Genomic DNA, 10,950 nt, shown 5'->3' on the forward strand with positions numbered 1-10,950 from the left:
CCATCCTTAGTCACTGGGAAGTGATGTGTATCACTATATGAAGCTGGGCTAACAGGGCATTTGTTGCTTTCACCCACTGTCACAGCAGGATTACTGCTCTCAGATGCTTGAGGAATACTGCTTTCATTCATTTTTCTGTGAAAACAAAGCTGCTATAAATCACACACCCTGCTTTAAAAAGAAATTATCCCCACCAAGCCATGTTGCAGTCTCCAGCGTGAAAATGGTCAAGGCATAAAATGTGTCCTTCTTAAAACCTGCTTTCTTTTTTCTATTTTTTTTTTCTCCACTACCCTTTCAACACTTTAAGGGATGTTTCTCCCTCCCATTGTTATGTCTCTAATGTAAAGCAGCAGTTACTTAGCTCTACAGCAAAACCTGAGGTCATAAATGAAGGCAGGCAGTAATTTAATCTGTGAAAAACAGAGGCATTGTCTGGTTAGTGCAGTGACAGCAGAGTGTAACCTAGGTCATTGCTTCCTGTTCAGACTCATTCAAGGGTCTTTATTGCTTCCTTCTTTTGTTCCTCAGCCTCCTCTTTACCCTCCTTCTCTCCTTGTCTAGCACACACACATACACACACACACACACACACACACACACACACACACACACACACTCAGGACACTAGCACATCAGGATTCCCATTTAAAAGAAAACAATTGAAAGGATAAAGCAATCTTGGAAAATTTAAAAGTTGATTTGAAATTTTCCTAAAAGCTAAGTGTGTCAATCATACCTATGCATTCAAACATTAGGATTCAAATGGAAGCCAAACAACTTGCAACAGCATATAATACATCTGTTTATTCAGTTACGATTACAGGTTAAGAGCACATTTTTATCCTGTTGAGATGGAGATGATAATCAGGGAGATTTCAATTTATAAAGTTCACTCTTCTTAAGGATTAAAAAATCTATTTAACAGAAGAGTATATATATATATATATATATATATATATATATATATATATATACTATTCTTAGGAAAAGATCTAAACTTGCTCATATATGATTAAAAGCATATTTGTTCATTTATTTAAACAAAACGTAAGAGACAGTTTAACTCTTGGTTACTGCTTTTAGAAAAGCATGGCATTCTTGAAGCAAATGTACAGAAGACATCTTTTTCAATAGTGCATTCAACCATTGTATGTCAGGTCAGTGTGAACCTCAGACCCCCAGGTTGACTGTTCCAGGACCACTGATACACACTGGCTTCCTTAAACAACCAAGCAAGACTCTCAGTGGCCTCTATGTACAAACCAGCATACCCAAGAATACAGCAACTGCAAAGGAGTGAAGAGATGGGTCCTCGCCCTGCTTAGGTTTCCACTGTAGTCAGTAAATGCAGACATAATAGTTTCACTTCCATTCCTCAACAGAAGTGACCACTTTCACTGGGTATATGTAAGAATCACCTCTGCTGGGATAAAGGCAGCAATATGTTCAGCGGTGAGTCTCCGACATTTCTCAGATCTGGGTTTGAGTGCTACAGCTCAGGTCCCAGTTGTCACTTTGTGGGTGTCCTTACAGTTGTTCCGGGGACTAGTGACAGTTGTCAGGATTAACAAATCTATCTTTGTATACGTGTGTATACACATACATGATATATATATGATTTGTGCACAGCAGCACATATACATACACACACATGTTTCCCGGGATGCCAGGGATTCAGGCCTTTCTGCACTGAGAAAAGTTAACCCAAATTACCATTTATTTATTTCAACAAGACAAAAACTACAGTAAAAATATATTTTAAAATCTCCAAACTTCACTGGACACAAGCAAAAACAGGAAGGATTGAGAAAAGGCAAGAGGAGCACAAGAGAGGGAAACTTCTGAGGGGGTCTTGGATGAGGAGAGAACTGCCTCCACCCCTGCTCCCTTCCCCACTGCCACGCCCCCAGGATTCCCAGGAACAGCCCTGTTAGGCAAATACAGAAAAAGAAAAGTGGAAAAACACTTTTTTTTTTCAACACCACACATAAATAAATAAATATGTTAAACAAGAGATGACCTATTAGGCACCGCTTGAAAGGCAGAAAACTTCAAACTTCGGGGACCAGACAAGCTGAAGCAGCCCATCCTGCTTTGGCGGCAAAGGCTCCGCAGTTTGTCTCAGGAGCAGGACCTGGACTAGGAATTTACACTGGGGCAGGCAACCCAATCTTTTGTTATTTTAGGGAGGACTCCAAGAGGAACTGCTTTGCAATTCAGGTCCACCCACCAGGGTGCTTAAGTTATTCACCAGCCGGGAGCTCCTCTAGCTAGGACTTTGGAGCCTAGTCCGGAGTTCTGTAGGAGGGTGGCTTCTATGGTACCCACACCCACAACCCGGGAATCTTACAAACTCGCGCTTCTGCTTCTCTTAGCTCCTTTTTTTTTGCTCCAAAGGAGGATGTGGGTGGAAGTATACCAAGTCTGGCGATCTGGGCACAGGACCTTTTCTTAAGCACCTAGCTCTGCTCTGGATGAAGTGGAACAGAGGAAGGGCCCAGGGGAAGATGTGCCTTCTCTGAGAGTAGAAAAGACCAGTTGGCTGGTTATCCTCGAGCTGGGCTTCCTTTACAGTAAGGCTGTGCAAAAGGAGGTGATTGGGGGCAGTCTGGTAGCCACTCTGAAAAAAGTCTGGCCCGCTGAGCTGCGCAGCAAACAGGGGTCAGCGCAAGGTGGGGACTCTGCCCAAATGAAACACGTGATGGTAACCGTGGCTCAGCTTAAAGAAGCAGAAGAATCAGCTTGAGAGGGTAAGGGTCAAACTGAGTTGGGGACGTTAAGTTTGCGGTTTATACTAGCAGAACTGGGAGGGAGGCTGGAAGTTATCGGGTTTGGAGAACTGAGTTGTTCAGAATACCAGATAGCCCAAAAGCATTCGCAGTTGAACCGCAAATCTCTCCCCGTACCTTAGTTCGCATAGGTTTCCTAGGTCCAGCTAACCAGGCGCGCTGCATTACTGTCACGCACTATTACCACAGCGCCCGGTGTCCCGTTATCATTCCTTCCCACCTGCTTCCCTGTTCTACCTTTCTGACCACTCTCCCCCTCCCGGAGGCAGTTCCCGGCCTCAAAGCGTGCTGATCCTGGAAGCGCAGGTGCCATTACGGAAAACGCCTCCAGACTCCAGATTCTCGGGCTGGAAGTCCTCCACGCTGTAGGCACGGCTCTTCAGGGCTGTGGCATAGTAGTCGACCGGTTCCTCGGCAGCGTTATCCATCCAGCTGAGACACAGGATGCGCTGGAAAGAGCGCTTGAAGTTGTCCGACAGGAAGCCATAGAGGATGGGGTTGGCACAGCTGTTGGCATAGCCGAGGATGACAGACAACTGGCTCACGGTGGCGTCGTCTTGCTCGGCGAACACGTTGACCAGCTGTACCACGTAGAAAGGCATCCAGCAGATGACAAAAACCATCACCACCATCATCACCATCAGAGTGATCTTGCGCTCCGAGCGCTTGCGCTGCTGCCAGCCGGCCTTGAGGGCCACCATGCGCATCTTGGCAATGATGAGCACGTAACACAGGCAGATGGCCCCTACAGGCAGCAGGAAGCCCATGAGAAATGTGTATAAGACGAAGCCCACCAACCAGCGCTGGGCGGGCTCGGGCATGAGCATGTTGCAGGCCACTGTGCCATCGCTGTTGGCTGCGGTGCGTGAGAAGACCACGATGGGCAAGATAACCAGGAGCGACAGCACCCATACGCCCAGGTTCACTACTTTGGCCACAGTGGGCCGACGGTAGCGCGCTGCCTTGATCGGGTGCACCACAGCCACATAGCGGTCCACACTAAGCACGGTCAGACAGTAGATGCTGGTGAACATGTTGACCGCATCCACGCTGAGCACCAGGCGGCAAAGTAGCGCGCCGAAGGGCCAGTGGCGCAACAGCGTGGAAGTGACCAGAAAGGGCACGCTGAGCATGAGCAGCTCATCAGCAATGGCCAGGTTTAGAATATAGATGTTGGTTGCGGTCTTCATCTTGGCGTAGCGCAGGATCACATAGATGACCATGGAGTTCCCACACAGTCCCACCAAGCATACCACGGAGTAGATGAAAGAGATGAGAATGGCGCTACCCTGGCCCTCGCTTAAGGTCCCGTTCTGGGAAGCGTTTCGTCCAGGCTCCTCCATGCCGTCCGCAGCGCCGGCCCCCGGGGCCCTGCTGCAGGCTCCTTCCCCGCAGCTGCCTGGGCTGGGGCTTGGAGAAGAGGAGGGAGAGGAGGCGGTGCCATTGGAGAACATCCCAGCTGAAGAGGGCTGGTGCGGGCTGGGGCGCTCACCTTGCGCCCTTGCTGCCTGCGCCCTCCCTAGGCTCAGGGCTCCAAGCTCACTGCTCACCGCTGCCTGGCGCCTCCTGGCAGAGCGCAGCAGCTGTGGCGAGCGCGGCTCCTACTGAGGCCGCCTCGGCGCATCGCCCAGCGGCTGCTTGCTTGAGCGTTGTGTCTTGCAGCTCTGGGAGTCCTGGGAACACTGGAGCGTAGAGAGCAGAGGAGAGGCCAAGAGGCTATAGCCCAGCGCGGGCACATCCATTAAGTGGAAAGGCTCCGGACTACTGAATGATTAATAAGCAGCACCATCACGTCAGCAGCTACGAAAAAAGCGGGGGGGGGGGGGGCCCATAGGTGGTTTATTTCCCCACAGTCATCGCTCCCCCCACATTTTTAGTCCCCTCTGAGCTCACAACTCAAAGATTGCTTCAGATTTCCCTTACAGCATCTTTAGTCATTCCTAGGACAGACCTGGGGAGTTTCTCTACCTTTCTAAAGGGTGCGGGTTAAGAATGTAGATTCTGTCCCATTCCACCGGACTCCTACTCTAAGTAAAGCAAACCCCAGACAAACATGCCTGGAGTTCCTCTTCATTTCTTTCTGCTGCTGCTCTCTTTTGGTGATGGGGGCGACTCCACCTGTCCCTAGCCACTCTCCAGGACGGAATCCTAAACACATACCTCCTTTCCTGCTTGCCAGTTCTTCAACCTGGTGTGCACCTGGAGATTTCAGGCTTCGGATCCCCAAGTCGATGTCTCCAGATGGCCCTTGCAAAGTGCTTATGAGGTCTGGCGGCAGTTTGATGTTCTTTGCGAGGTCCAACTCCCTTTGGGGCTGGCCACTGCACAAGTGCCCACGCAAACACCGAGCAGTGGAAACCAGACCTAAGCCAATAGCATTGTGAGCAGGAAGAACCACAGTGGTGTGTTAAGGGATGCTGAGTTACAACATCCGTCGCCCTCCGCTCTGCAGCAGGGAGCGTTCAGGGGAACCGAGTGAACCATTGCGACTCTCTAACAAAGCTTGTCCCTGAACCCCCTCCATCTCCCCTAGGAATATCGACAGCAGAAATCAGGATGCGGGGCAGAGAGCTCAAGGGGAGGCTGGCACTCCCTTCCCTCCGGAACCTGCCAGGCGCGGTATTGGAAATCCATGTAGGTGTTCACCAGGGAAAGATTAGACTGCGCGGCTTGGAACAGCTGCGCCCGCGCGTCCCGGCTGTACTTTGTACCCTGGAGAGTTGGCGGGGTGGGGGATGGAGGTGCAGAGCTCCAAAGCCTGAACAGGCGGGCGTGCCAGCTCTTAATCCACGCGTGGCTGGCTGAGCAACTGATGGACTGTCATCAAGTCCGGGATCAGTGGCAAGACATTCAAGCTTTCCCCCATGGAATACTAGAGGAGTAAAGCTTTGAGGTATGACCCCCCCTCTGTGTTCCAAGTGCTGAAACCATTAAGATATGATTATTAAGATCCTAGGCCCAAAGCTCATCAACCTGCAGTCCCCGTCCCAAGTCCGAGAGCTGCAGGCTTTTACTTGAGAAAGAATGGATGTTGATTTTTAAGTGTCCCTGGGAGTTCCCAGGACTCTGACCCTAGGGTCTCTTTGGCTTTACAGCCTCTCTTGGGCAAAAGATTCAGCCACCTATTCTTTTCATGAATGCTGTTTCCTTCCACTAAATCCCTGCAAGTCTTTGCCTGAAGCATGCCAAGCCCGGGCAGACTGGCCTGCTGCAGTCCAGCGCTCACTTGAGCTTTGCAGCTTGCAATTGCTTATCTTCCTCAGTCTCCCTCTCACATCTCCACCAAGAGGGGCAAATTTGGAACTAAAATTACAGAAGCTGTTCCTACCAGACAGTCTAGAATGCGCAAAACTGGACATCGCATTAGAAGCAAAACATTTATACTTAATGGCTTGTTGTTTGTTCTCAGAAATCGCCTACACATGGGTACTTCGGACTCCCAAACTACGAGCTGCTTGGAGAGAAAGAATCACGTGTACTGTCCATGACGGCAGAGGTAGTCAGATTAAAATCAATGACCACAGACTCCATAGGAGTGTGTGCAACAGATGCTGAATTATTCATGAGAAAAAAATGTTAGAGTGGAATTCCAGATTCGATAGGACTAGTGCTGTTTAATGCATTGCTTTACAAACCACCTTACCTGATGTGGAATGTGAATTGGAGGGTAGTTAGGTATCAATAAATAAATAAATAAATAAATAAATAAATAAATAATACAGCATACATAGAGGGAGCAGGGAATGTACGTGGGTTTAAATAACAAAACTGAGATTTTTCCGAGAGGAGTATTATCCTTGCCAACCCTGGATGCGGTGTCTGTGCCTTTGCCAACCACTGACTTAAGGCACCTGGCTGTATTTCTGGGATGGTTTTTCAAAGGTCACTATTTAGAGGCATTGGCTTTGATCATGGTGTCTGGGGTGGGGGTGGGTGGAAGTTTATGAAAGGCAGCTTTGTTGTCAGAATTTCATTAAATTCACTCGGCAACTCATCTTAGAAGAGAAAAACTTCTTTCAACTGAGTTATGTCTTTACATACAAATGAAGAAAAGCAGACAAGCATGTCTGTTCCTGACTGTGAAGAGGCTCTGATGATGGAGTATTTATTCATATAAGAGCTTGACAATAGGACTACTATAACTTTTTTAAAGAAAAAAAATAAATGTAAACAAGCAGGTGGAAACATTTGATCACTCATACATGCTGGTAGACCTATTTTTATAAACAAGTTTGATGGTCTTTCCCAAACATCATGACTCAGTATCTCCACCTCTGTCCTTTATCTCTCAGAACTGAAATCAAGTATCAGGGTGGGAGGAGATAAATAAAGAAACAACCCAAATGTCTACTAATTGATGAATGTGTGAACAAAAATATGGTATATTAATTAATAAAATATTACCCTGTGAAAGGAGTAAAGTGTTGACAATATGCTATTGATGTACTTTGAAGACAATTTAAAAATAAAAGAAGCCAGATTCCAAAGGCAACCATGACTTGGTTCAGTTTATATGAGTAGTCTAGAAAAGGCAGACATGTAGGGACAGGAAGCAGATTAATGATCATCAGTGGCTGAGGGAGAAGCTGGGGGAGGGACTACTTGGTGGGTATAAAGCTTCTTCTGGGGCAAGGAAAGCACTTGAACATCTAACAGTGGGGTTTTAGAAGTGCCTCTATGCCAAACCCACTTGAATGATATACTTAAATGGCAAAATAATGAATTTTATGTGGATTTTACATCAATAAAAGACCGAGCCGGATATAAGTCCTGTTGTTTTACCAAACCTTTTCATGAACACGTGTCTTATCATGACATCTGTGACTCCTTCTACCTCACAAGCAGATAAAATACATGGAACTTCTGGTTAAACCATGTACTGTGAAGTTAGGACACCAGAGCCTTCCTGTCTGATACTTTTAACTGATGTGTCTAAGGCCTTGAAAAGCTAATGGTCGGTCCTCAAGTTCTCGGGTTTCTTGTGATCACTCTTCCAGTGTCTCTGTCACACTATACACATCTATAAAGGGAAGACAAGGATGTTTTCTGGGAAGACAAGAAAGGAAAGGCCCAAGCAGGAAGTTGTAGATTCTCAGGCAGACTCTTTCCTCCATCATTATAACTTTCCCCTGGTACCCATTTGATTATGAAACCCATCACATTGTACTGTGGGGTCGTGTCTATTTGTCTGTGCCTTGCTATAGAAGCTTTTTGAGAAGAGAAACTATTCTACTGAGCTTCCTATTTCCAGAACCTAGCACAATACTCAGGAAGTTATCCCAAGCCTTCTTGTTCTTTATTTTAAAGTCTTAAAAAAAAAAAAAAAAAAACTTGTTCTTTATTTTACCAAGCCTTTTCTGTACTAGCCCATAAACTGTCAATAAGAAAATGTGTCTATTTAGAAGAAAAGTTTCAACATCTGCATACTATCACCATCATTAACAATTCTGCATACATCTAAACCACTCTGAAAATTTTCGATTGGGTGATGTCCTGTATTAACAATTACAATGCTGATGATTCTTCATTGATCATTCTTGGTCTTAAATGTCTTGGCAGAGCACGGGATTCGAGAAAGGAATGGTACATGCTTTAGTAGCTAATGATGGTTATTTAATAGTATCATGCAGTGTGGAAGCCATTATACATGGAAGATCATTTCTTTTTAATTGCAGCCCGGAGTCCCGGTTGGTTTGGTGAAACAGCAATTATCAGAAGCTCAAACTCTGTGTCTGTCAAAAAAAAGTTGCTAATGTGGTGTTTTCAGTTGGAACCTATGTCCTAATCCATTCCAGGGGCCAAGGTGCTTCCTGAAACACACATTGTACGCAAATCCTCAGAGGCATGTTTGCAAACACCTGTCTGGGCAGATGGGCACAAACTGAGTGTAAGGGTGAGCACCACTCGGCAATATGGCCCAAAGCAAAGTATATGGCATTTGGGGACCATCTGCCATGAAGCAGTTAATGAGATGACAGTCTAATAAGAAAGTTACTTAGGGTACAAAATGGCTAACAGGCTAAGCAGAAACCCTAGACTTCATCTCCCAGGGATGCCCAATCACTTCACAGCAGCCTGGGCAGCCTGTGGTGAAGTTCATCACCAGTCTTAGCAAACTAACTTGGCCTGCTGATTTTCCTATTGCCTCTTCTGTGAATCAGTGTGGCAGAGTCTCTTCTGTGCTTTTAGAAAAGAGAGACGTGGTGTAACAATTCACATTCTTTCCTATGGATTTTCTGTTGCTAAATAATGTTTCTAAAACTACAATTCAGTACATATAGGGAAGTATTCATTATTATTAATGGATAAATAATGGAATAGAAGTAGCCACATGCTACTTGTATTACACCGAATAGTCCTTACCAACAATACATTTTCTCTTCCTGTAATAAAGCTTTTGTTATTCAGGGGTTTAAGATGGGTAACATTAGTTTCAGACAATTGTATTCAAACCTTTCCTTTTTTATTATTATTTGTCATTTCCCCCACCCAGTAGCAACCACAAAAGAAAAATGCTTTCAACATAACAAAGCCACATTTTTATTTCCTTTGATACCTCAAATGATGTTTGGTTCTTCTCAGAGTGCTTAAATTCTTATAGTAATTCACCCATTCCTTAAGAAATGGGTGTTCTTCGGAGCAGGCCACAGGTGTCAATCAGATTCACCAGTCACATGATAGAGCACAAAGCCCAGCCGAGGGCTGAGTGTGGAAGAAAATCCAGTTTTGCAGAAGAAGCCTACATCACCAACACTCTTCTGGATTTTGTTCCCGTCTTAAATATGTTAAAACAGGAGTCTGGTTCAGGCTTTGCCAGCCAAATCACTATAATACCTCTGCCCTGCTTCCCCTCACAGCACAGGGTGACAAGAGGTAGCAGCTCCTGTGATGACAGTGTCACTCTCTCCTTATCCAAAGGTAGATCAAAAGACAAGAGAGCTGAGTGAAGTCACCTGGCGAGGTCAGAAAAACAACTTTGTGTTTACTGCCTGGATCAGCCACGGTTTCATGGCATGTGCCCTTGACCTAGGACCTGGCTTCTTATACTAACTTATTTTTATGTTTTAATAATTTTATAGGCACAAAATTTAGACTAGAGCAGAATAGACTTACTTTCATAGTTGCATTAGGTATGTTCATATTTTTTGTCCCCATTTCATTGTTAGAAGTAACTGGAAGCAAAGTCCTAAGTTCCATTATATATGATAAATGTATTTGGAAATATAACTTGATAATTGATTCAATAATGTAAAAAAAAAATTCATGGCATACTCACTAGGTGATGTACACTGCTTGAGTTACTGGAGACACAGTGGCAAAAAGTTAACCAAATTCTTATTCTCATGAAGAGGAAAGAGCAAATTGGTAGGTGCACAGGTACTGCAGGTACATTTAGTAATATGTCTAAGGTAACGATATCAGTAGTGCAGAGTGGTGTAGGTATGGGCATATTTAACAGGGTTCGACCAAAAAGGAAACAAAGAGGGTGATGTTTGACTGTCCTCAAAAGATGTGAAGGTAAAGGAAGACACATTTTTGGGGGTGGGGGTGGGGAGGGAAGTTGCTCTAGCCAGAGGCTTTGCATGTGTGTAGCAACTGTGCCTACAGGTGTGGTGCAATACCCAGTTTTTTGTCAACTTGGCACACCTGGAAAGAAAGACCCTCAGTTGTGGACTTGCCTCCATCATATTGATTTGTGGGTATGCCTGAGGGGGTGGTATTTTCTTAATTGCTAATGGATTCAGCACTCCACTTTGGACCTTAGCACCTCTAGGCAGGTGGGCCTGGGCTTTATGAGAAAGGAAACTGAATGTCAGCCTGGAGCAAGCCAGCAAGCAACACTCCTTAATGGTCTCTGCTTCAGTTCCTGCTCCAAGTTCTTGCCTCGGTTTCATTCAATGGCAGACTCTAACTTCTAAGCCAAATGAGCCCTTTTGTCCTCCAAGTTGTTTTTGGTTCAGCTGCATTGAAGTGAGGCCCAATCCACCCTCTTGTATATGTTTTTCTTTTGTCTTTTAAGAGCGCTAGTTAAAGGACACCACTGGAGAATTGGCGAGATGGCTTATGAGGTAAGAGTACTCATTGCTCTTGTAGAGGACTGGACCTTAATTTTCAGCACCTACCTAGTGCTCATAACCATCTGTAACTCCAGGAGATC

General features: G+C 45.6%; 1 protein-coding gene across 1 annotated transcript; it reads right to left on the reverse strand.

Moving 5' to 3' along the window:
- Positions 1 to 2,607: 2,607 nt before the first annotated feature.
- Positions 2,608 to 5,485, reverse strand: Sstr1 (somatostatin receptor 1). Its single transcript, XM_034514631.2, has 2 exons — positions 4,953 to 5,485; positions 2,608 to 4,592 (listed from the first exon to the last, which is right to left on the reverse strand). Exon 2 carries the CDS (start codon positions 4,244 to 4,246, stop codon positions 3,071 to 3,073), a length of 1,176 nt encoding a protein of 391 aa, XP_034370522.1. The 5' UTR covers positions 4,247 to 4,592; positions 4,953 to 5,485; the 3' UTR covers positions 2,608 to 3,070.
- Positions 5,486 to 10,950: the final 5,465 nt, after the last annotated feature.

The sequence above is a fragment of the Arvicanthis niloticus genome, chromosome 11, assembly GCF_011762505.2.
Source record: "Arvicanthis niloticus isolate mArvNil1 chromosome 11, mArvNil1.pat.X, whole genome shotgun sequence".
Classification (NCBI taxonomy): domain Eukaryota; kingdom Metazoa; phylum Chordata; class Mammalia; order Rodentia; family Muridae; genus Arvicanthis; species Arvicanthis niloticus.